At 46.5% G+C, this 26073-nt stretch overlaps 1 protein-coding gene across 2 annotated transcripts in view; it reads right to left on the bottom strand.

The window, feature by feature from the left end:
- Positions 1-12971, bottom strand: part of PRKAR2B (protein kinase cAMP-dependent type II regulatory subunit beta) — a 343470-nt gene extending 330499 nt beyond the window's left edge. The window contains exon 1 of one of the 2 annotated variants that reach the window (XM_085654132.1): positions 11416-12971. In XM_085654132.1, coding sequence (XP_085510258.1) covers positions 11416-11680 — 265 coding nt within the window. In that variant the 5' untranslated portion in view covers positions 11681-12971. The remainder of the gene's footprint in view (positions 1-11415) is intronic. The other variant, XM_085654133.1, reaches the window with a different exon arrangement.
- Positions 12972-26073: the final 13102 nt, after the last annotated feature.

The following is a 26073-nucleotide window of genomic DNA, read 5'->3' on the forward strand; positions in this document are numbered from 1 at the left end:
TGAGCCCTTCCCACTGGACTGCCAAGGGCCTACCCTAGGGGTGATGTTTATGTATTAAAAATGAAGGTTTGGGCTTGGGAAAAGGTTTATTTTGCCAGGTCAACATTGCAGGCTGCAATGGAAGACTTTAGACATGTTTAAAGGGCTACTTGGGTGGGTGGTACAATCAGTGCTGCAGGCCTGCTAGGAACATTGAATTTACAGGCCCTGTGCACAGGTGATGTTACTTTACTAGAGACTTACAAGCAAACTAAATTTGCCAATGGGTAGAAGCCAATCCTACCATGTGTTTAAAGGAGACAGCACAAGCACTTTAGAACTAGTTAACAGTGGTAAAGTGTGCAGAGTCCCGAAAGCCAACAAAGACGGGTTCAGAAAACAGGAGTGTGAAGGCAAATAGTTTGGGGATAAACCTGCAGAAAAGACCAAGTCCAACACATGTGTTACCGCTTTCATTCAATTTCACGGAGTAAAAAGTGTGGGAACGAAGCACCGAAATATATGGACGTTAGTATGATATGCTTTCCCTGATCAAGGGTGAGGCTCTGGCCCCTTGAAATTACATTTTATATTTTTTTTTTTATTTGCCTGCTTATTTTGTGTGCTTTCTCAAATGTTGTGCATTAAACTCATGTTAGACTTCTATGTGCTATCACCAGTGTTGTTTTTTCTTTTACGTCCCTTCCCTTTTTTGTTTCCCTTTCCTTTTGTACTTACCTTCCTGAGTCTCCTCCCACTCACTAAAGGTCACTTATGTGGAACAAATTCCACATATTAAGAGGGGTCTTGTGAAAACTTAGATATCAGCATGACTATTACTAGTCTACTTTTGATTTGCCAGGTGTTTATTCAAGAATACATCAATTTTGTAATTCTGATAATGCTTGCCTATTAATTTTACATTTATGTTTGATTCGTTTATTTTTAAAAAACTATGTATAAAATGTTTAGGAAAAAATCTTTAAATAGTACAGCCATTTTATCAAAAACAGAGGCAGAAAATGCACTGCTTTTGTAAGTTATCGGAACTCATTTTCTGAGCAGCTCGGGCAAACATGCAATGCTGCACAGGGGAAAGGGATCGAAGCAGCTCTAACAGAACAGGTCTCTTCAACCAGACAAGGCCTTCAGTCCCTGGGATTACATGTGCCTCTGGGATAGGGCAGTGATTCCTCAACCACTTCACTTCTAAACAAATTGCATTGTAACTGCATTTATATAGGATTTACTAAACCTAATGAGACGCTATAGTTCTTTATGCAGGGCAGAACACTGCTCGGAATCCAAGGTAAATTGTTAGTCCACTGTTATTAGTTATTGTTGGTTGTTGGATTAGTCTTGCACCCTCAAGCAAACTATTACATTTAATGACGTCAGTTTCTTTGTGGTAGATTAAATTAACAGGATTTAGAGGCGATCATGAGCTGGAGGAGGGGTGTGCGAGCTCATGCAGAAGGAAGGCGGGGCTAAGAGATGAGCTAGAGGAGATCAGGCCCTGCTATGTTGCAGGGGCAGGACTTTCAAAGACGCAGAGGTTCGACCTTTGAAATGGGTATTAGGCAATTTGCAAAAATGCATTATTAGAGGTTACAGTAAACATGCATGTGACTTAGAGTAGGCTGGGATCAGTGAGAAAATGCAGAAAATGGATGGAAAGGAGAGGGCCATTCGAGAGGTAACAATCAGAAGCTCAAGATAAAGATGAGTGTTTCATGCAGGGTTTTAGGAATAAAGAAAACTCTTTTTGAGATAGCGGGCAACACGGGGATGTAAAGCTATAGAGAGAACCTGTATTATTTGCTTAGTAGTGATATAGTTTGTACTTTTGATAGGCACTAGAATCGGGCGAACAGTCTGTCCAATGCTAGGCTACTGGTAGACTACTGCTCCAGCAAGGTCATCTGATCAACTCAGGGGTTGGAAGCGTAAAGTAATTGTTTGACGCATAGGTAGAGAAATATGGAAAGCTTTAAGCTGTGCCCACACATAAGTAGAAACCTCAGATCAAAGCAATGTATGAAAATAGATGGATAAATAAAGCAAATATTGAAGAGAAGATTCTGCACGTGCTGGAGTGGCTGTTGGGATCTTCATCCTCACGTTTGCCTCAGAGTATTAATTATAAAAGCAAAGTGGCATCCATTTGGATGCATCTAGTTTTACGTGGCACAAGATGGAGGGTGAGGACAGCTTACCCACACAGCAGGTATCGCTTGCGTTTACGGTGGCTAAGATCCAGACATCGAGGTGAGGATGACGGTGAAAGGGCTCCCTTTACAAATTAAATAAAGGATTAGTTAGAAAGGGACTGATGATTACACTTCCTGACTAGCTTAGTATGAACATAAACAGATGAATTATAATTTTGACGGTGATGTCTTTTTATTTTATTAACCCACTGAAAAACATAGCTGCTAAGCACCCTGCTCAACTACAAGCACTGTTCAACAGATGTTTCTACATTTGTGGAGGCCCTGACAGTCCCGTAGTATGTGTATCATGGACCCTAATGCAAAAAAGGAAAATAACCGCAGTCCTGGCTCGTTTCAGTCGGGGAAATAAAATCACATTTCATGGGTCGGGCCCCCTTGCACCATTGGCACCTGCTATTGATAGCCCTGTCTCTGCTCTGAGTGGGCTCTTGCCCTTGTGACGCAGCCATTGGGGATGGGATTCAAACCTCATCTGCGTTACAGACTTAGATATGAGCATAGCTATCCCTGATCCAAAGAGGCCAACAGAATCTCTGTCATGCAGAAGGGGAGTTATTGGCTCAGTCTTCCCATAATCTCCCTATTCCTCAACTGACAAGTAACCTCTGACCTACCACACCACCAGAGAGGTATATATAGTGCATAGAGTCCCGCTGGCTGTCGATCACATCGAACCGGAACACAAGCAACCTCTAACCAGTTTCAGCCTACAAGGACTGCTTCAGTATGGTGCAGACAGAGCTTTAAGTGAGATGGAAAAACGAGGGGTGGGGGCTCTCAAAGAGGCGTGGTCGCTGTAGTCAGGATGTGGCTTAAAACACAAAAGCTTTGAATCTGTGCTTCGCGTAGTGTGCCACCTGACTGGTAGTTTGCTACTTCTGTCATTGCATCCATATATATGATACAACAAATAACATTACACCTACAACGAGCCAGGAGTATTGGCTTTGCCAATAGTTGTTAGTTGCATAAGATAAATAAGCAACAACTATGGCTTAGTTGTATAGAATATTGAAAATTATTCAATTCTGAAATGAAGAGACTGTGAAAGAACTATAACAAGCCTCTTTGAAGTTATATCAAAGGCAGTGAATGGTGGTACTGATGCAGAGTTAAGATTTTTTTTTTCACCCTGAGGGTGAGGGCAGAAATGGAGATCCCAGTAGGGACCCGTCTCAGCACCTGCTTTTAGACCTGCCAGTGCTGAGCACCGTCAGGACCAGGCCTGCTTAAAGCTCTGGGTGAAGATATATTACAGTGCCATAGAGAGCATGGGACCAGCGTCGGGGCATACCAGCCGCACTATGTCTTAAGTTTTGGTTAAGTTAAACTTAAGTTAGGATTTTGTCTTAAGACCAAAACTTAACACTAAATCCTAACTTTACTACTCCTGAATGCCTTTTGTGAATACCGAAAGTCGTAAAGTTAGGCTTTTGTCTCAGATTACTTTTGTGAATCGGGCCCTTAGAGCGTCACACTGAGGAATACAGCACAAAACTGTAGAATGAGAAACATGGCACACAGAGTGACATCTGAAGCATCTATGGAGCTGAAGGGTCGATTCACGTGCATCTGACACCAGCACTCGGCTCCCATGAAAGAGACCATTAATAGAGTGCGCCATTTACAAAACTTCGACAGCACTGTGAGCCACACAAGGGACTTTGGCACCTCTGAGTATGCCATGCACAGCACTTCGATAGGCCTTTGTTCCTGCACACAAGACTTGAGTAGCTCGGAGTGTGCCCTGCATAGCACCTGTACTCTGTACGTACATGCATAAACTATAAAGCTGTGTAAGAACCATAGAGAGAATTTCTGCAGCACTATGTGAGCCTTGCACAGCACTTCGGCAGCACTTTGTGTATCATACATGGCATTTTGGCAGCTTTGTCTGTACCACACAAAGCATTTTGATGCAATGTGTATGCCATACACAACACATCGACAGCTGTGATTGTGACATACAGGGCACATCAGCAGTTCAATGTATGCAATGCATGGCACTTGAACGGCTGGGTGTGCCATGCTCAGAACACCTGCTGCTCTTTGTGCCATGCACATTACACCATCAAAGCTGTGCTTTCATAGTGCCCGGACACTCCCAACCGTGGCCACGCCCTACAACTGAACTGAAACAGCATTACTCAGACATGACGAACATTAAAAATCACAGCGCAGATGTAAACAGTTACAGAAATTAACAAGATGAGCACATTACAGTATGTGTTGAACAACCTACAATTAACGCATCTAAACAACTGGGCACTCAATAGTGATGATAGTAGCATGCGTATATATAAAAAAGAGGCATTCCCTGAGATGTCCTATCACTAAGGAATGAACTTTCATTCCTACTGCTCGCCTGCCCAGACCACACAGGTGAGACCACCTGTTTCCCTGACGGGAGGTCCCAAATCTTTGGGCTATGACTACCTACCATGGTCCCACCGCCCCGCACAATGCTGCCAAAGGAGCTAGAGGCTGTGAGAGCAGGGGCTAGAACCCCCGGCCCAACACTGGTTAATTGTAAGACTGTGTCCCCCAGCTGGTGTGAATGTCCCCTGCAGAATAAGGATTCCTAACCATCCCCTCAGTGCTGCCCTAGGAAGCATTTGGCAGGAAAGCCTCTAGCCCTGGGAGGCCTCCATGTTGCTTGCAGCTAATCCGCCACCCCTTAAGTGGCCTGGGGGTGTGGGTAACCGTGTAATCCCTCCAGCAGTGCCTGGAAAGTACGGGTATGATGCCGGATCCCGGTTGCAGCCATTATTTCAGGGCTGGATCTGGCCGACCGTGGGAAACATGATGAATTTGTCCTATTGCCATTTTCAGACACTTGCACATCATTCAGTAGCGCCCACACATTATCTAAGGTCCATTCAAAGCAGCAACTTTGAGGCAGCAAGGGGGTGCTTTCTTACTACACCATTCAGCTAGGACCAAAACAAAGACCTGATTTAAAGGACCATTATGCCTCCGATGAGTGATTATACAAATATTGATTTGAATGGCACCTACTATTGTTTTAATCTAATTCTGTTATAGCGCTACTCAACCCTGTGCAGGGTGTCTGAGGGCTTTTCATCACACACAGGGGCACAATAAAATATTCAAGTGTGTGACTCTATGTACAGGAAATGTTATTCAAGACAGTGAGAGTTCTAAGGTGTAGGAATCGCATATCATCTATACTTGTAGACATTATATGTTAAGAGTGAATGGTCCGAGGAGGAGCCAAGATGGCGACCGGGACGGCAGCGTAGATTCCCGGCTCCGTGAACCTCCGCATCCCGCACGGATATCCTGCATGAGATCCTTATTCTGCGCTACGAGATCGTGTTCGTGAACGAAAGTGGCAACCGATTGTGTGACTCCGAGGTCTCTGACTGCCGTACGACCGGAGAAATCAGCGGTTGAACTTTGCGGCCCGTGCGGTCCCGAAGCCGGGACCTCGAGTGGACGCCTTGGCCGGGTGGCAGTTGAACAACAGCGGCCTGTGGTGACTGGGTGGAGTCGGTCCACCGGAGTGGAGCTCCCTTCGGCCTGCATTTTGCTGCGGCCGCTCCCCCCTGCTGAACGTTGCGGACTGAGGACATGCCCGGGTGTGCAATTCTCGGACTCCGTGGCGTTTGCCCCTGCCTTTGATGGTGAGCTGCCCAGACGCCGTCCCTGGCTCGCCCTGATCCTTGCGGGCTGCTCCCGGCTTTTCGCGGGAGCTGGTCCGTGGCGGAGACGACTGTTGCCCGTGACCGCGCAACGGCTGAATCTGTGCCTGCCCCAGGATCCCTGTCTTCAGCGACGTGGACCTTGAGGAGTTGTTCCCGGGGTCCTGGCCCAACTACGAGTCGGGCCTTCCCAGCGGCCATTTTGTCGCGATGCAGCCTACCATCCTGTCCGCTGGGACGCAACGAGACTGGGGGTGTGTGACTTTCGGGAGTGTGGCGGAGCGATCGGAGGGAGCTGCTCTGGGATACGGCGACCTCCTGGAGGCCCTTGGTGCCCTTCATTACTCCTTGGCTCATGGCGCCGGGGTCCTGGAGGGGAAGCTAGATGTTGTGGTAACAGCGTTGGGACAGTGGCGGCATGCTGGTCCACAGGTACACAGTGGCTTTCCACACTGCACACAAGAGGAAGATGTTGCGGCCCCCCCCGCGATTAGTGTACAGCCGTACACTCCGGACAATATGCTACCGTGTGGTCGGCTAACTGTGGACTTGATTTGTTCAGGAGGTATCGGACCTGAGCGGAAGATGGTGGCCTTGTCCCGTGTGCGGTCTCCGGCGGCCCAGGGACAATTCCAGCAACGTGTGTCTCATTTGGCTGATTCAGCCTGTCTGGACCTTGTGTGCAGTGCAGATCCTGGGGCGACACTGGAAAAGACGCCCCTCCATGAAGCGGTCTGTGCGGATGCTCAGAGACTTCCACCCCATCTGTGTGCGGCGCTTCCCGACTGTTTTTGGACACTCCTGTACCTTGGGACATCGGACATGGTGCTGGGTCGAGGGACAGACATGGGCAGAATCGCAAAAAGCGGTCAAGGCTGAGGCTGATCCTTCGGGGGTGGTCACTTAGTAGACAGGCGGACTCATGGTTGCGCGCTCTCGTGGTTATTCGCATGGTTGGTGTATAATGCTCCCCATTCCCCCCCCCCTTTTTTTTTTTTTTTTGATATGGTCGATTTGGTGCTGCTAATCGTTTGCTGGGGGGAGACTTCACCGTGCGGGAGGGAGAAGCCGGGGGTATGTTTTTAAGGCCCTCCTCCAGTTTATTATATCCTTTCCGCCCCCCCGTCTGGGGGGGCTCTTTCTCACTCTCTTTTTCCCTGTCTCTTCTATATTTCGGGTCTAGTTCCAGGGCGACAGGCACACTGCTGGGGGGTGGGGCCATACTCATTCGCAGAGGTGCAGGGTGGGGGGATGGGGGAGGGGACGCTTTAGTCTTTATCTCTTTTTCCATGGCCTCCGTTTTCTTTTCTGTTTCTTTTTGCTTTCTTTTTCTGGGATCAGTGCGATACACCACCCTGATTGTGAATCGTTTGCTCTTCATGTGTGCCACAGTTTACGGGGGGTTCGCTGGGCTTGAGGTATGGGGACCTGTAGGCGCAACTATCTTTGATATTTCTCCTCATCCGTACTTTCCCGCGCCTGCGCCATTGATTTAATGTAGTGCTGCTTATTGGTTACGTCTCTTATCCTTGCCCCTTCTCGCTGTTGGGAAATTGTTTGGCACCTGATCCTACTGTTTTGTCTTATCATAAAATGGAAAACCCTTTCTCTCCTGGTGTCCTACCTGCGCGGCTCATTGGCCGGACTATATTGGATTGAAGACTTTGCTCTCCGAGGTGCCGCCTGTGTTGACATTTGCTATTATTATCCTGGTTACTTAGCGGCCGGCCCCGGGGGGTTGTAGGCCCATACGTGTAAATGATTGAAACATTAATAAAGGTTTTTCAAAAAAAAAAAAAAAAAAAAAAAAAAAAGAGTGAATGGTCCAGAGAAACCAAAGTCAGGATATAAAACCTAACGCAGTGATTGTGGTTATATGTACTAACAAGACTTTATTACTCTTGGAAAGAACACTTCTTTGCAATCTCAGAATCACAACAGAGTGAGAAAGGCCAATAAGGATCTAAACCCATGACCTACAGTTCCCATGCAGTTTCTTGATGCCGGTAAACAGAGCACTGTGCTATATTAGAAGGCTTGCAACTTATGAACTGGAAGTAACATAATGATATCAGTGCCAGAAGCAGTATCCAACATATCTATATAAATAAAGTACACATCTCTGATCTGCATCCTACACAATATGCTTTTCAGCAGCTACATTAACCCTCTATGCTACTTTATGAGTCAAAACTGTGATTAGACAAAACACAGAACTCTCCCAGAAATGTATTAACCACTAGAGTTATCTTCAGTGTTCTCTGCAGCAGGTGTCTTAACCCTATCAAATATTTTAAAATATAGCCTTTTATGGATTACCAGAGTATTTTTTTCCCAATTGCAGCACTGATCCCAGCTGTGTATTCAAAGTAACCAATCGGGCTTGCATTCAAAGTAGTCTTTCCCAAAGTAGTTTTTCCTGCATCGCCGCAGTACATTTAAAGTACAAAATCCCAGATGCGCATTCAAAGCAAATCAACATCTGTGTATTCAAAATACAACACCCCAGTGGTGCATTCAAAGTATGCGCATGTTAGCCGCGTATTCAAAGTGCACCACCCCAGCGGTGCATTCAAACTCCCACTGTGTACTTACAGTATATCATCCCAGTTTTGCATTCAAAGTATACCATTCCTGCTATACAATTCAAAGTAACCCATTTAAAGTCCAACTGCGAAACTCACAGTACGCTATTGCAACTGTGCATTTACAGCAATATTACCAATTTAGAGTAAGCTATCCAAGCTGTGCCTATAAAGCATACTGTTTCCGCTTTGTATTCAGGGTAAAAGGTCCCGGGTGTGCATTCAAAGTATGCAAGCTATGCTCTCCATTCAAATTACACCATCACAGCTGTGCAAAAGCATCCCCCGAGCTGTGCATTCAAAGTACACCATCTCTGCTGTGCAATTCAGAGCACAGCATCCCAGGGTGCATGAAAGTATACATCCCAAATGTGAAATCCATATCACGCTAATGCAGATGCGCATTTAAAGTAACCATCCTAGCTGTGCATTTCAACGTATGGCAGGCATCCCAGCTGTACATTTAAAGTATGACATCACTGCTACGTAAATTAAAGTATCCTACTGCGGCAGTGCATGTAAAGTAACCATCCCAGTTGTGCATGTAATGTGTACAGTCCCAGCTGCGCCTTAAAGTGCACCACCACAGCTGTACACTGAAGAACACCCCCACAGCTGTCAATTCCAAATATGTCACTGCTACTGTACATTCAAAGTGCACTATCCTAGTCTTGCATTTGAATACCAGCTGTGCTTTCAAAGTGCATCGTTCCTCTGTGCATTTAAAGAATACCTATCGCCCTCACAGTGCATTTAAAGGCCCCCTATTCTATATGTGCATCCAAAGTACACTCTCCCAGTCATACATTCAAAGTAAACCATCCCAGCTATGCATTCATAGCAGCCCGCCCCACAGTATATTTAAAAATAAAGCATCTTGATGTGCAATTTAACGTGCACCAGTGTCAAAGGATGCCACTGCAGCTGTGACCTTAAAGTACATCACCCCGGAAATGTATTAAAGGTACAAAGTACCACGAGGGCCTTCAGATCATACTGTTCCTGCTCTGCATTCACGTACATCGCTCCAACTGTGCATTATAGGTACAAAGTAACAGGTGTGTTTTCAAAGTACATATTCTCTGTTCTGCATTCAAAGTAACCACTCCAACAGTGCAATAAAGTTACAAAGTATCAGGTGAGTTTTCAACGTATAGGATCCCTGCTCTGCATTTTAAGAGCACCAGCCCAACTGTGCATTTAATGTACACTACTCGATGTGCGTTTCAAGTGTACTGCCCCTGACGTGTATTCATAGTGTTCCATCTTCGCTGTGCATCTTTAGTACCACATCCCAGCTGTCATTCTAAAGTATCTCGCCCCTCTGTGCATTCAAAGAATGTCATCTCTACAGGTCATTAAAGTACACTAACCCAGCTGTGCATTCACAGCGCCCCCACACCTCTGCATTGAATCACCCGATCGCTGCCATGCATTCAAAACACGCCACCCCCAGCTGCGCAGGGTGTTCCCTCGGACGGACAGTGCCTTCGGGTGCATGACGTGCAGGCCTGAGAGGGGCTGCTGCTGGGGCGGGTTCTCCTCTGTACATTCGACTGGAAGGGTGCTGCCTCCTCAGGACACCTCTCCCTACCTCGGCCTCCGTGGAGGCGCCCAGGCCCCAGTCATACACACCGTCTAGGCGGCCCAGTCCTGTAAGGCCTTCAACACATCGCCCTCACCCACAAGGGCTGGCCGCAGCAGGCCCCACGGAGTACTGTTGCTGTGGTATTATAGCACATAAAGCCCGTTTTTATTATTTTGTATTTATATAAAAATCAAACGTGACCAAGGCCTGGATCTCGGCCTCTAAAGTGGAAGCTGTACACGTCAGTCACCCGGAGCACACCATCTCCGCCTTAAGGTGCCAGGCCCAGAGACACAGGTACGAAGGGGGCTCTCGAGTGAGCACGGGGTCCAAGGATCCGCACTATGAATGTCAGGCCTCGCGCGTCTCTGTGCCCGCCCTGAGCCCCGCTGGCCCCCAGAGGAGTGCTTGTCGCTTCCCGGCCAGGCATCCTCCGGCCTCATCTGACCTCAGGGGCAGCGGAATAGCATAACATGATGGGCCATCCCTGCAGAATTTTAAGGTGGGGCCTATAAGTCCATTGCTCACAGACATGCATTGGCCTTGAGTGGCGTGGGTCCCTACGAAGGGTCTGGGGATGCTGGGTCCTGCGTTACGCCCCCGCGCAGGGAGCTGCCCGACAGCAGGGCATTAACAGGAGAAGCTTTGAGGTCGGTGTCGAGGTGAAGGAAAAGCGGGAGAAGTGGGGTGCTCCGAGGGACAGGTAGCATCAGATGGGTCCCGCGTCCAGAATGGGCACTGCGAGGGAGGCACTGATAGACAGAGGGATAAAGCGGCTGAGAAAAGGCCTAGGTATGCAGTGGGATTCAGTCAGAGACTACCAGAACGGGTGGTGATGGGGTCAGCGGGGTAACGCAAAATGATGTCCCCTCTCCCAGATTGTGGAAAGAGGCCCATGAGTCGCCAATGGCTCACAGATACTCATTGACCTTGGGCTGAATGGGGGCTCCTTCAAGAGTTTGGGGGCCTTGATGGATTGGGGCCCACCAGCCTGTGCGGCAGATGCTGCAGGGGTCTGCGTTACGGCCCCGAATGTGATGGAGAGATATCTCTGTGAGGGAGTGGGGGCTCCAGTGTAACTACTGGGGACACTGTGGGACATTTAAGGACACTTTCTGGGTGAGCGGCATTGGGAAGGCACGTGTTGCTATACAGATAAAGAGACTGTGGGGCAAGGAAAGGATGCACCGTGAGTGACAAGTAGGGAGGGCAACTACAAGGGAGGCTCAGTGTACGATCCGTACAAAAGCCTGCACACTGCGGGCATAAAACCTTAAAATAAGCCAACAAGCCATATCAAAAACAGTAAGCATGCCATTTTATCGACAGCAGAAAGATGAACGCTGAGAGCCGCCAGTCCTTACCGATGAACTCCTCGTCGTCGTCCTCGTCGTCGTCGTTCTCGGAGTCTGTCTGCATGGGCTCCTCGGGGGCGAAGTTGACCCCCCGGGGCTGGCCGCGGCGCTCATTGCCGAGGCCTCCCAGGGCGGGCTTGCCCCTCTCCCTCTCCCGCAGCTCGGTGAAGTACTGCAGGGCGAAGTCCAGCAGGTCAGCGGGCTGCGAGCGCAGCACCTCCACGGTGAAACTCTGCAGTAGCTCGGTCAGCCCCGCCGGGATCTCTATACTCATCCCGGAGGCGGCGGAGGCCTGCGGGACCGGCTCGAGGCACCGAGGGCCCGGGGATAGCTCCCGAGGGGCCCAGCCACCTCTAGGGAGCAGCTTGGGGCACTGAGCACTAGTTGACGCCAGTCAGTGGATGAGGTGGGCAGCCAGGGGCACCAGGTACCCCGGGGGAATGGTACCCAGGGGCAATGCAGTCACAGAGGATGAAAAACAGCACAGCCAGGTTCGCCAATCAACCGATGAGACTAAACACCTGAGGGCCAAGTACACCAATCGCACAACACACTTACAACAGGGCCACATCCAATGGTACAGCACAGTCGGACCCAAGGGCACTATACATTCATACCAAGGGGCATTATACATTCATACCAAGGAGCACTTTACACTCAGACCCAGGGGCACTGCAAGCTCAGAGCAGGGGGCACCTCATACTCAAATTTAGGGCAAAGTACAATCAGACCAATGGGCACTGTACACTTGGGTCCAGATGCAATGACAGCCCCAACACAGAGGCACTGCACACTCAGACCCAGTAGCATTGCACTCCCCAAATACGGGTGCACAGAATTCTCATTCAGGAACACTGCCCAGATCCAAATACAGCGTAGACAAAATCCAAGTCCGCCGCTCACCCACATATATGGGCACACCGCTCAGTTAATGGGACCCTGCACCCGAGGGATACTGTATACTCAAGAACGCTGCACACTCAGTGGCACAGACTGTTCAGGTCCTGGAGCACTTCATACTAGCACTGCACGTTCAGCTGCAGCGGTACTGCACAGTCACACTCGTGTACTTAAATTCCAGGGTCACGGTAGATGAAAGGCACTGCACCACCGGGTTCAAGGGCAGTACACAATGATGAACACTGCACACCTAGATGCATGGGCCCGTCCACCCGAGCGTATACCGCATCCAGTGGCACTGCTCACCAAGGGAGCCCCTCATACATTCAAAGCGCCCGCGCAGGCTGGGCAGCAGTGTGGGCGCAGGTCCGCCACTGCACCCTGCGCAGTGGGCGCCGCTCGGTTCCGGGTGTGCGCGTGATGCCAGCTCCCACAGCCCCCGCGCCAGGCACAGCGTCCGCTCCGGGTGCAGCTGTCACGCCGCGCTCCGCCGCCTCTCCTCCGTCACTCGGCGCTGCGCCCCAGCCACAGGAGCCTGCAGCACGCATGTGACCCCGCAACCATGGCAACCGCCCATCCAGGGGATTGCGTCGGAACCGGAGGAAGAGCCGCGCTGGTGTCTGCAGCGGCAGCTGGAGCCAGAAGAGCTCCGCCGCGCGTAGTCTTTCTTCTCTGTCCATGCCCGGGGATGCCCTGCGCATCTGTGAGTCTCTCCGCAGACGACTAAAGCCTGGGGCAGGGTATCCCACCTTCCGCCAGCAATGCAGAGTCACCAGGGCAGCGTCACCCCACGAGAGAATCTTTACTGGCCACCTGGAATGCAGAGTCACCCACACCAGGGTCCATGGGTGTGTCACGTTGTACCTTTGTAACCCACCAGCAATGCATCGCCCCAGAGTGCACCTGGAGCCTACTAATATTGCAGTCACCCACACCTGGTCCCTCCACGCTAGACCATCCTTGCAGCTCCCCAGCAATGCAAAGCTACAGTGACCAACACCAGCCGACCAAAGCATCTCTGTAGCCCATCGGTACTGCACAGTCAACAGCACCAGGGACCCCAACCGGCTCACCAGCCCACCGGCCCTGTAGAGTCCACTGCTAGAGACAGTGAAGTTGTGAACTCCCCACTCTAGCAGCTAAATTTGGGGGGTTTGCGTAGCTACTGGACCTGATTACCTTAAATATTTCTTACGTTTTTTTGCCCTGTACTTTCTGGCTTCAAAAAGTTAATAAAATGCTCTAAGGGGATCGAGGTTGAGGTGTTGCTTAGTAAACGTTCAGTGAAGAAGGAGACAAATGATAAAACAATAAGGAGAAATCAGAGTGAGCATAAAAAGGAAGTGGGAGAGAGAAATGTAAGAAAGAAAAATGAAGGTGACAAAAGAAAGAATGATGACGTGAGATAGGAACTGGCAAGGAGGACAGGGAGGAAGAGGGTGGGAAGCATCGGTGAAAGGAAGGACTAGTGAACGGAATGAAGGAAACATTATCGAGAGGAAGTATAGTTGAAATAAAGGGCAAAAAGAACAAAGGAAGTAAGGGTGCCAGGATGGATGGATATAAAGGTTAAATTATGGAAGGGGGAAAGAGTCACTTTTTGAAAGGATGGATAGAAAAGTGAATGGATGAATGAATGGATGGATGGATAAGTGGCTACAAGGACGGATGGAAGAGTGAAAAGATGGATGGTGGATGGATCAGTGGGTGAACAGAATAGTCACTGGATAGAATGTTGAAAATATGGATAAATGGAAGAAGGTGGAATTGGATAGATGGAGTGGTGAAAGAATGGATGGAATGAAAGGATGGATTAATGATAGAAGGATGGTAAGGTGATGCTGGAAGGTGGATGGGAATGGATAGAGAGGTAGATGTACGGGTCAAAGAATCTATTCTAAAAAGTCGGGTGTGCTCAACTTACTCACTCACTGTCATTAAAAGTTCGGTTCAAAGTGGGGTCAAACCCACTGACTTTAAAATTGTAGAATTATTTGAACATATAATGAATGTATAACATAATATTGAATGCTAATAAGAATATTATAAAATGTATATTAAAATATTTTGTATTTTTCAAATATCACACATTTTCAATTGAATGAACATAAATACATGAACAAGTAAATGTAAATAAAACATTTAGATAACTGTTTATATTATTTATTAATTAATTGTATTATTTTGGTTTAAAAAAATAAATTAACATTTTAATTATTAAGATTATTATAAAAACATACAAAACATGCTGTTAAAAATCCCCAAAATACTATAGGTATATATTAATTACAAATATGAATACAAAAATAATTGAAACAATGAATTCAAATATACAAATTGCCATAAATATGTAGCTATTAAAATGCCCTTCCAATACCCCATTGAAACCAAACAAGCAAATAAATACGCATTTTAAAGTCAAATAATTTATGAATATTACAGATTATTACTCACAATATAACTTCAAAAACAAAATAAGGAAATCTTATTAAAAATAATATTAAATACCATGAGATTGAAGAAACTTTGATATTAATGTAGAAAAAAAGAATATACTTATTGATATTTCCATCTTAGAAATTTGTGTACTCACAATATTTTGAATTCCCTATTTTGTACAGTTGACATTTTGGAGTCCTTATTCTGTATCTGTACCCAAATCACAGTTGCAATTTCCCCTTTGCTCATTTGATGCATTGACTTTATTCACATTTTAAAATGTGGACATTTCCTATATCCTGCCTGTAGTAGAGGGTTAGTTAGAAAGTAGGAAATTCGTTTTGAAGGATCCAAGTAATGAGTCCTAAAATCCTGTCCTGTTAAGCACACAATTTAGATAATTTAAACCAGGGATCAACCCTGGTAGTTAAGGCAAGCAGCAGACATACATAACTTAGGAAAAGTGTGTAAAGTATTTAGGAGTGCCACAGCAATTAAAATGTCAAAACAGAACATAAAATATAAATCAGACACATACTAAAAATCTGAAAAAACAAAACACAATTTAATAAATTCCAAATCATTCGAAAAGGAGATATGAATTTTTGATCTTTTAGGTCAAAAAGTGCCATTAAGAGCTAAAGTGTCAGTAAAAAGTCACTGTTCCCACTTGACGGTGACCCAAACACAATTTCAGACTGACCACAATGGAGTGGTGGTTAAGTATCTCTAGTTGATTATCTTAGCTGAAGTTTTTACTTTATGACTGAGTCTTTATTATGAAAGTTGAAATCCTCAAGTGAGGCAAGGTTGAAGACTGTATTGGGCGAAGACCTCTTGAAGTCGGATAGTCTTTGGATGAGGTCCTGCTGAAGTTGTTGGTTTTGGTGGGAAAAGCTCTGAGTGAGAAAATTCAAATTTCATGGCCACCAAAGTCCTCTCGTCAACCAGAACATTTTCGCTCTTTCGCCCAGGCAAGATTTCTACTTTGAAATTTAATCTCTTTTTGGGAGTTTAGAAACAACCCCCGGTGGTGCAAGCCTGGAAGCTGATTTTGTGTACCTCCCACCAAAGATGGATACCTTAGCTGTGAGGGTCCGCTAAAGTTTTCTTTCGGGCATTAAAAAGCTCAGAGCAAGGCTACATTTATTTTCATGTCTACCAAGGCCACCCCAACCTTATAGAGTAGCTTCTCTTGAACACCTAAGGCTCCTAGGACCTCAGTGATAACATTTTGGGGTCAGGACTCCCTCCAGCAGAGGCGACTAGCAGAGTCCAGTCCAGGCCCAGACCAGGGGCGGCTCCTCCACTAGGGCGGAGGAGAGTCGCCCCACTGCTTTCTCGCAGTCTGAGAAGCAGAAACATAAAATGGTAACAACTGCCATTTTATGTTTCTGCTTCTCGCATGGCGAGAAAGCAGAAGGGTTTGGTTGCGGGCAGGCGGGTTGTTGGGGCTGCTCTGCGAGCAGACCTGGGCAGGGTAGGAGTGGTTTGCCCACTCCTGAGTGAGCATGACTGGTTTGGTCGGCCCTCTGGGGCCGCCCAAACCAATCATGTGCACACTGCCCTTTCTCCATGCAGGCTGCAATGCAGCCTACATAGAGAAAATGACCTCCCCGTAAGTCCCTGGCTGGGCGGCGTCCCCACCAATCACAACACTGCCATTGCAGTGTTGTGATTGGCTTAGGGGAGGGGAGGGAGGCTGCCCGCTTCCTGTTCCTGCCGGGGGCAGGAGAGCAGGAACCGAGAAAACGCGGATCCAGCCGGCTGATAGGTACGTTTTTAAAATTAATTTTTTATGACATTTACCCCCACCCTCCTCCCAGGCGCGACCGTCCCTGCGCAATCCCTCACTCCCTCACCCCTGATTAATGCCTGCCACGACTGGCCCAGACTATGAACAGTATTTAGAGAGATGGCTGGGTGAAGAACAAGCCCATAGACCGTCAAATGAAGTAATTGTGAATCCTGTCTAGGGGACCCAGGAATTAAATATATAAAAATTAAATTGATACACTTAAGGCAGTTTCATCCCATCGATACTCTCACAATAAGAACTGAAAATCAATCAATCCACTTGCTCAACACCTGTTGATGTCACACAGGGGGTGTAGTAGTAGTCTGATGATGAAGCATGCAATGATTGGTGGGTGTGTGCTTTTTTTTATCGAAGAAAGGGGTTTTCTTAGATGGTGAATTGGTTTGTTTTTCATCACCCTTATGTGTGTGGGACCAATTAAAAACAGTCAGCTGGTCACTCCAGGAAAATACCTCTTGCAGCTTGTGTCCTGTACCCACTCAGAACTGTCAACTGACTCTTGGAGTACACTTCTCAGCCCTGGGAACAACTGAAAGCGGTTCCAGCTCCCCAGGTCCCCACACAGGTCACAGACAGCAGGTCCAGAGCATTCTGTTCATCCACAGGTCCAGATGTGTTCTGAAGAGCTGGGTAGGAGGGGTACAATTCTACTATTCACTAGAAACTTTTCCAAGGGCAAACTTTTCCACCTTTTCAGCACCTCATGTTTGCTTCACTGTAAATTAGCCATAGTGCTTTATTCTTAGTGAAATCCAACATGGCAGAACCCTTGTCCCCATGGAAAAGGAATGGTAGCTCTGCCAGGGATTTATCAAGCGAAATGAGTAACCCCCTCCTCTTCAACCAAGAGGGATGCTGTGGTCAAGTTGATGCTAATTAGTCTACTTGAGCTTCAGGGAGGAAAAATCTAATTTCTTAAAGTAACCTTTTCTGTATATTTATAAAAAATCCAACTTTATCACCGAATTGGATTTTTAATGAATATTAACAACAGTTATTGAATGGTTGTGCAGCTTATTCTAAACCATAGCTACCAAAATTACATTTGAATTCTTTCTTTTATAGAAACAAATATGGACCTATACAGTTACAATAGCTTTTGGGGGCTGGTCACTGTAGGAACATGCCAACTTCAAATTCTTACATGTCCCCTTTTAAATATCAGACACCTTACCTTGTGGGCCACAAGGCCTACTTAGGGGTAACATACTTAATATTTTAAAGCAGGGTTTCATTCTATCAATAAAGATGTGGCAGCAGCATCTCAGGACTCAAGGACTCAGTCCCCTGTCCTGGGAAAAAGGCTAAACAAACATATTGGGACAGGGTAGGATTACCCTGCCCCCCTAGGCCTGGTGGGGGCAGTTGGTCCAAGAGAGGCCGCTCCACAGGCCAAATGATATATTGCTTTACCACACAATCTCCAGCACATTTGAAATAAATGTGTGGGCCACCGCCCAGTGGGCCCCGAAGATTATGTAATAAGGGAGGGGGCATGCGGCTCCCCCTCCCAAGCCTCTTCAGGCCCCCGTGACCCCATTCCCTGGGGTGAATCAATTATTGAGGGTAATGGGGCGTGTGGCTCCCCTCCTCGTGCTTTGTAGAGGCCCCGGGAGCCCTATCCTTGAGAGCTGAATGTGAAATAAAGAGGAGGGAGTCATGGACCATTTGGGAGTAGTCAGGGGTAACAGCTGTGACCTCTAGCTTGCTTCCTGCTACTCCTGGCAACTCCTTTGAGACTCCTGGTCTCAGAGGGAGCAACATCTTTGCCTCCTCTGAGGCCAGGGGTCACAAAGGAAGTGCCAGGAGTAGCAGGGAGCAAGCTAGAGGTCACAGCTGCGACCCCTGATTACTCCCAAATGAGGTCCATCTAGGGTGCTTGCGGCTCCCTTCCGGAGCCATTCTTGGGGATTCCATCTCCCGGGGCAGAATGTGGAATAAAGGTGAGGAGTGCATGCGGCCACCCTCCCCAAGGTACTTTAGGGCCACAGGAACCTATTCCTCTAGGTTGTATCTATAATCAAGGGGAGGGAGCATGCAAACCTCTTCCTGTGCCTCAGAGAGTTCCCTGGGACACCAACCCCTGTGGCTGAATCTGAAATAATGGGAAGGGGACAAGCGGCCCCCTCCTGAGCCACGGTTGGGCCCGGAGACCCCATCCCTGGTGTTTGATTGTTGGGGAGGGAGGCGTCAGGCCCCTCTTCCCCATTCTGCAGATTGACCCCCAGGGACTACCTCTTTCAGGGTACTTTCCTGGGCAGAAAATACATCTTTGCTCCTGCTCGGGCCACCCACTTTGAAAAATGAAAACAAAACAAATGCTGGTTTTGGCCGGCACTGGTATGGGTGCTGGTGGGGAGCCAACGAGGGACAGGGGGCTATTGGGCTTCCCCTGTGACCCCCAACATTAGAAAAAAATAAGAAGGAATAATGAATGATCGTCAGGAGCCTCTCATTTATTATTCCATGCTCTAAAGAAGAAATGTCCCTATAATGCCTTGCAAGGGCTTTTTACTTGTATATTTTCAGAGCCTGGCGGTGCTCCAAGAAAGAGCAGGGGCATCATCAATCATTTTTGAAGCAGGCAGGGTGTGTATATGTTTTTAAAGCACTCCAAGCTGGAGCTTTATGTTCTTTAGCTGGAGTGCTGAGCCCTATTGTGGTTGCTTTTATGGTTGCATTTTATAACCTGGAAGATGTTAGAAGAAAGACTGAAAGACAAGTTGATTTAAAAATAAAATAAACTTCAGTAACATTTTTTCTGACAAACACATTGCATTGTATGAATTGATTAAATATGCATTTGATTATAACTATTGGTGATTTTGTGACTAAGGCAACAGGCCTCCTTTATATATGTTGATATGCTGAGCCCTTGATAAATCTAATAGGTTCACTTTTTATATTCTGGTGTTCTGACCCTTTGGCAAAGTCAATAAGTTTGTCTTACTTAAAATGACACTCTTAATATTGTAACATCACATACTCAGCCGCGTGCGCGTGCTGGGGTTTGGCCCATTGCACCAAACCCTACGCCACACACAGCCAAAGACCGTGTGCAGCGCGGGTTAGGGCACCAGTGGGCCTGCACTCTACCGCATGCCATGCATAACGAAGGATTGGGTTCCTGCGGGGGTTTGGGGGCAGGGCCTGGCTACAGGCCAGTTTCTGCATCCATCCCCACGCTGTGTATGGCAAAGGACAGTGATGACGAGTTATATTTACTTTAGGGCACGAATTATAGTTACTTGAGATAACTATAACTTGTGAAATTCATTGGTTTTGTTAGTTTAAAATGGTGTAACTGAATTATAACGTCCCTTTAACTTTTTTTTTCACACACACACGCACGCGCACTCTCTCTCTCTCTCTCTCTCTCTCTCTCTCTCTCTAACACAATTGAAACAGCACAAAAAGACTTGACACAGGTTTAGAAGAATAGATCATATTTATCTGATCAAAATAAGAGCAAAACAACAAAAATCCAATCAGTGGAAGCAGAGAAATGCTTTTTAAAATATTAAATTAAAAAACAGTGCATAGAAGTTTCTCGCGAGCAAAAGGTTACTTGAGGTCATGAGGGACGATGCAAATCCAAAGCTCAGGCCAACTGAAATCGATGAGGCCGGCTACAGGACCCAGACAGGTCCCGCTGAAGAAATACCATGGGTGAAGCTTTTGTTGACGTCGAGAGTCTACAGCGTCATCATTGAGCTGCGCGAAAGGGGTCCCTTGCCAGCATCTAGCTCCGTTATAGTAAATGCAATGTCATCGTTAAGCCGCACAGAGCATCGGCATTGAACTGTGCAGGCTGTGGAACTGCTGGCGTTGGGCAGCCTCTGTCGGCGTCAAAGCCTGATGCAGCAGAATTTCTTACGCACCTGATGCAATGGGCTGCGTTTGAATGAAAACAGCCACAGAGCCCACTTCTGGGGCCCAGAGCTTGGATGGGACACCATAGGTAAGGGTAGGACTCACAGAAGGCAGAGTCCAGTGGCAGCAGCAGAATTGTAGGATAATCCGTGCTGCAGCGCACTAGTAGCAATTGAAGTACAGGCCCAGGGTATGCATATACCACTTTACAAGGGACCTACCAGTAAAACAAATATGCCAATCAGGTATACACCAATGTCATCATGTTCAGGGGAGCACATGCACTTTAGCACTGGTTAGCAGTGATAAAGTGCTGAGACTCCTAAGGCCGACAAAAACAACCAGCAAAAATGGGAGATAAAAGGTAACAAGTTGGGGGAAAGCCCATCCTAAGGATGACAGGTCTAATACACATCTTCCCCAGAAGAGTTGTATATCGTGCAGGAAAGAGGGAAAGTACCCAAAGGAAGATAGACAACCAAGTAGGTCTTTAATGTGAAGTTATTTCAAAACTACAAAAAACAGAGTCAAGAGGGGCAGAGAATAGCATCAGTCACACATCTGTACTGGGTCCACTGGGAGGGGCGTCTGTGGTGGCAGGGTCTGCACAGGGGCCTAGGGTGCAAGTTCTTAGGAGGCAATTAAATAACAATGGTACAACTTTATGGCACCAAACGTTTACAATCCCAGCTTCGAAAGGATAAAAACGAGTAATTTTAACAATTTAGCTACCCCTCCCATTGCAACCCCGGATGTCTTGGTCTAGACAAACGTGCCACATTATTCTGAAGGGAAGACTGAAAGTTGGAATGACTTAAAATATAAATCTGTAAACTATTTAGGCCAGAAAGTGGGACTTACAAATGAAATGGCACCTGACATCATATATGCAGGAAGGGTGAATTGGGTGGGATGAGGGGTTAAGTCTCCTCAAGTGGAGTGTTGGATATCAATTTGAGAACCCCAAATCTGGTTGAGAGGATTTTATTGTGACTTAGACCTCTTCACAAAGAAAATATTCATATTTTACCTTTCGTATTGGTTATTTCTTTAGACCCCCACATTTTTGTGTCCATAACCATCTCAAAAAGTTCTAATGAAATATTGCCTCTTCAGCCAATCTCCAACAGCATCAACCCTACAAACTATGCCCTTTCCTTTATTTATTTATTTTTTTGATTTTTTTTATTGCCAATAAGGAAAGAAAAACAATAATTTCAGCAGACGAGAAAAAAAAGATCATGAGGGAAAATAAACATTAGTCACAAATATATTGCAAGTACTATAACAGCAATGAAAAAAAAATGAAAAAAAAAGGGCGATGGCTATGGCAGCTTGCAAATTAACATGTTAGCAGTACACCAATATTTAATTAGTCCCAGTGAAGGCTAGTCCAAATGCGATCGAATTTAACACAAGAGGAGATACCCTTAGCTTTGGCAAGTGCCAATTCCATCTCATAGACCCCTCTCAATATCAGCCGCATCTCTGTGAGTGTCGGGCATTTCGTGTCGATCCAAGCCCTTGCAATACCGAGACGGCAGCAGGCCATAATGATAGAGAAAAGAGCGTTAGGTATTAGGCCAGAGTTGCCTGTTAGACCCATGAGTATCTCTTTTTCCGAGATAACGATGTTCCTGCCTGCCAATTTGCACAGTTCCTCAGATACCTGAGCCCAGTATGTGTTCAGTTTCGGACATGTAATAAACATGTGTCTGATATCGGCTGCATAAAGTAAACATTTAGGGCAGTGTGTCTTAGGTGAAGAGTTAATCGTTACCCAATTTGAAATGACTTCAGGAGTGTAATAGAGGAGAAACAACATTCGATGTTGAAGTTTTACATTTATAGAAGTGACTGCCGTATTAATAGTAGTCAGGGAGTTAAATAGGTCTTCTTCGCTCACAGCAATCCCAAAGGCTCGATTTAGTTTTACTACGGCCTGTCCGCCATCATCCCCTGACTCCATCAAAAGGTTCTTGTAAATTTTCCCTATGCAGCCCTTGCCAGTTACCTGTAGTAGTGAGCGGTCAGCCTTGCTAATTTCGCTAAGTGCGACTAAGCCTTTCCCATTGATGAAAAAGTCCCGTACTTGCAAAATTTTTAAAAATGAGTTGTTCGGAACTCCAAATTCGCTTCTAAGAGAAGAGAAAGATCTAAGGCCGTCCAAATCATATAGTTGCCCTAATTGCGTGATTCCACTGCACTGCCAGCTTCTCCAGACTGAGTCATCAAAAAGGGCTCCTAGTTGCGGGTTGCCCCCTAAATCCGTGAGTTAGTGGAGTTCCGGAATATTGTATGCACGTACAATATCGTGCCAAATCCGGACTGCTTGTCCCACTATCTTAAAGCGAACCCGCTTAAAGTAGTTCGGGTCAGACATCTTGTACACTATGAACCTGTACTCTCGCCCACACGCCAGTTGATATGCTAACCAGATTTGAGACATACCAGACCCCTGGAGCAGACTCTGCAATCGGCTGGCAAAAGCTGTCCAAAAGTATAACTTAAAGTCTGGAAGTCCAAATCCTCCTCTTTCATAAGGCAGTTTCAGAGACTTAATAGCACGTCTAGCCCTTTTATGGCCCCAGATAAAGCTGCCAAAAATACTATCAAGTCTTTTAAAGAAAGAAAAGGAAACCCTCAGTGGAATAGCCCTGAAAAGATACAAACATTTTGGCAGAATGTTCATCTTAACGATATTGCATCTCCCCCAGATTGCGAGGGGCAATTGGTGCCATTTACGCAGGTCAGCAGCAACCTTCTTAAATAGAGGTTCGTAGATTAATTTTACTATTTTATTCGTCTGACTACTGAGGTTGACCCCCAGGTATGTGGCTGTTTGAGTAACTCCTAAAGATAAAGTGTCATGAGCGATTTCAAAGTTAGTTATAGTTTGAGTTTTACTAGAATTAAGCTTGTACCCCGAGAAAGCCCGAAAGCACTGAGCCGCCGCGATTGTCTCCGCCATTGTCTCAATAGGATTAATAGTGGAGACCGCAATATCATCCGCATAAGCGGAGACTTTAAGAGGTACGTTATTGAAAGACACAGGAATAATACTTGTATTGTGCAGTAAGTGACGAATAAAGGGCTCAATGTAGATCGCGAACAGAAGTCACGATAAAGGACACCCCTGTCTCGTGCCCCTCTGAATGCTAAAAGGAGATGAAGTTAGACCATTGAGCCTGATTGTTGCCGAGGAATTTGTATATCATTTCTGGACTGCGGTAACAAACCTCTGACCAAGCCCTACTTCTGCCATTATTGACCAAAGAGACCCCCAGGTAACCTGGTCAAAGGCCTTCTCGGCGTCAAGCAGCATCATTGATATTTTACCTCCCATCTGACAGGCAACGACAAATGCGTCAATTGCAGTATTAATATGTGTCGTAGTGTCCCGGCCAGGAATAAAGCCATGTTGTTGATCCGATACGATTAAATGTATAAACGGTGCTAGTCTTGAGGAGAGAACTTTGGAGAAGATCTTAGCATCATGATTAATAAGAGAAATCGGGCGATAAGAGCCTCTTTCCTCTGATGGTTTTCCTTTTTTAAGAAAAACGAATATATTAGTCGATTTCCAAGAGGGCGGTGCTGCCCCACCTTCCAATATACCATTGACCAGCTTAAAAAAAACTGGATCGAGAATCTCTCCAAACGTCCTATCAAACACGAGGGGAATAGTGTCCTCGCCCACTGCTTTTCCTGAGGGTAGGGCCCTAGTGGCAGCCCCTATCTCCTCTATACCCACATCCCTATCCATCAGTGCCGTTATGCATGACTCTAGTGGGTTCATTTCACTATCCCGAATGTAACCTGCAGCTGTATGCTGGTTGAAAACTAGGTTATCGCTATACAGGTCAGTGTAAAATTGTCTGCTGGTATGCTAGGACACGCCCGATCCTCTCCCCATACTCGTACTGTTGGGTTCTAAATTTAAAGTACTGGTTCGCCACTTTCTCCTTTAGCTTACGACTAAGTTTGGCCCTGGCCAGTAAGAGCTGTTGGTAGATCTCAATTTCACCTGCATCCTTTTTAAGAATCGCATTAGCATGTGATTGCTCTAAGTCAGAGTATTCCCTCCGTTCAGACTCAGACTTCCTGAGCTCTTCCCTGTTCTGTTCAAACAAGTATTGTTGAGTGACACCTCTGACGTAGGCTTTGAGGCAATCCCAGACTATAGCCCAAGATGCAGTTAGAGAATTGTTGTTAATAAACTCTACAAGTAGTCCCTGCATACGCTGGACATAGTCTGGGTTCTTAAGTAGGTGTTTGGGAAATGAGAAAGCCCTAGTAGGCCCTCTCACGTCAGTCCCATACTGAATAGTAAATGATAGAGGATTATGGTCTGAAGTGATTTTCTGACATACCTCTATACAAGATTCTTCGATTCTAGACTGATTAGCGAATACCATGTCAATCCTAGAATAGTGCCTGTGTGGGTTGGAGAAAAAAGTATAACCAGGGATTACTGGGTAAACCGCCCGCCATATATCCACCAATTGGTGGAAGTGGAGTAAGTCCCTTATGGCTGCTCTTGTCTGTAGCATTCTAGGCCGGCCAGAGATGTTAGTAGTGTCCAAGCTTTGGTTTAATATACAGTTAAAATCGCCCATGACAACAAGTTCGCCCTCCCACTCCAAAAGCTCTGAGCATAGAAAAGAAATAACCTCGGGGCAATCGTTGTTAGGCCCGTAGATCATGCAATTCATTAATTTTTTGCCGTGTACCAACAGTTGTGCAATTGCCCACCTACCCCTATTATCAGCCAATGTGCGAAGAGTCGTAGCTTCAAATGTTCTAGCTTTAAGTATGACGACTCCTCGTATTGAGACAGACTGTGTAGTACAGATAATCATATCGAACCCCATTTTCTTAAAAAGACCGCGGTCTTTGAAGGCCAGGTGGGTCTCTGCTAACCCTACGATCTGTGGCGTGTAAGCTTTTAATTCTTCCGATACCAGTCGCCTCTTCAGGGGAGAATTCAAGCCAGCCACGTTCCAGCTCATTAATTTTACTTTAGACATAGTTAAGCATAATAATCAACCAGTTGTCCCCGCCTTGAAACTGCAGTGCCCTCCTAGCGTGCCCTTCTGTCTCTGTTTTAAATAACTTTTGGCAATTTTCTTTTTTTCCCCCCTAACATTCAGAGCTAACTTGACCTTAACAAGTTTCCCTTCCGAGTACCCCCCTAGCCCTGACCCACCCCCTCCCCCCCTCCCTCACCCCCACCCACGTGTCTTGGAAATGGAATCACCCCAGTCTCTGCTGTCAAAAGTGACAGCATTTAACAAAAGGACACCCCCACCCCAGCCCCTCCCCGGGAGGGCCCCCACCACCACCACCACACCCAGACCGTATCTAACAACAACATCAGAACTGAAAAAAAGGGGATAGTCAGATGATAAGGTTACCAAGCCATATACACATCGTTTGCTATGCCTTAATTGAAATTGCATGTGTCCTCATATTTTGGGTGCTTTTTGCCATTTGAGTAAAGCATTTTTGGCCTCTTGCTCATTAAAAAAAAAGTAAGCCTGCCCATCTTTGATAACTTTAAGGCGGGCTGGGTCCTGCAAGAACGCCTGTGTGCCGGCTGCTTTAAAAATATCCATCAGTTTTCTAAGTTGCCA

The sequence above is a fragment of the Triturus cristatus genome, chromosome 4_1 (assembly GCF_964204655.1).
Source record: "Triturus cristatus chromosome 4_1, aTriCri1.1, whole genome shotgun sequence".
Classification (NCBI taxonomy): domain Eukaryota; kingdom Metazoa; phylum Chordata; class Amphibia; order Caudata; family Salamandridae; genus Triturus; species Triturus cristatus.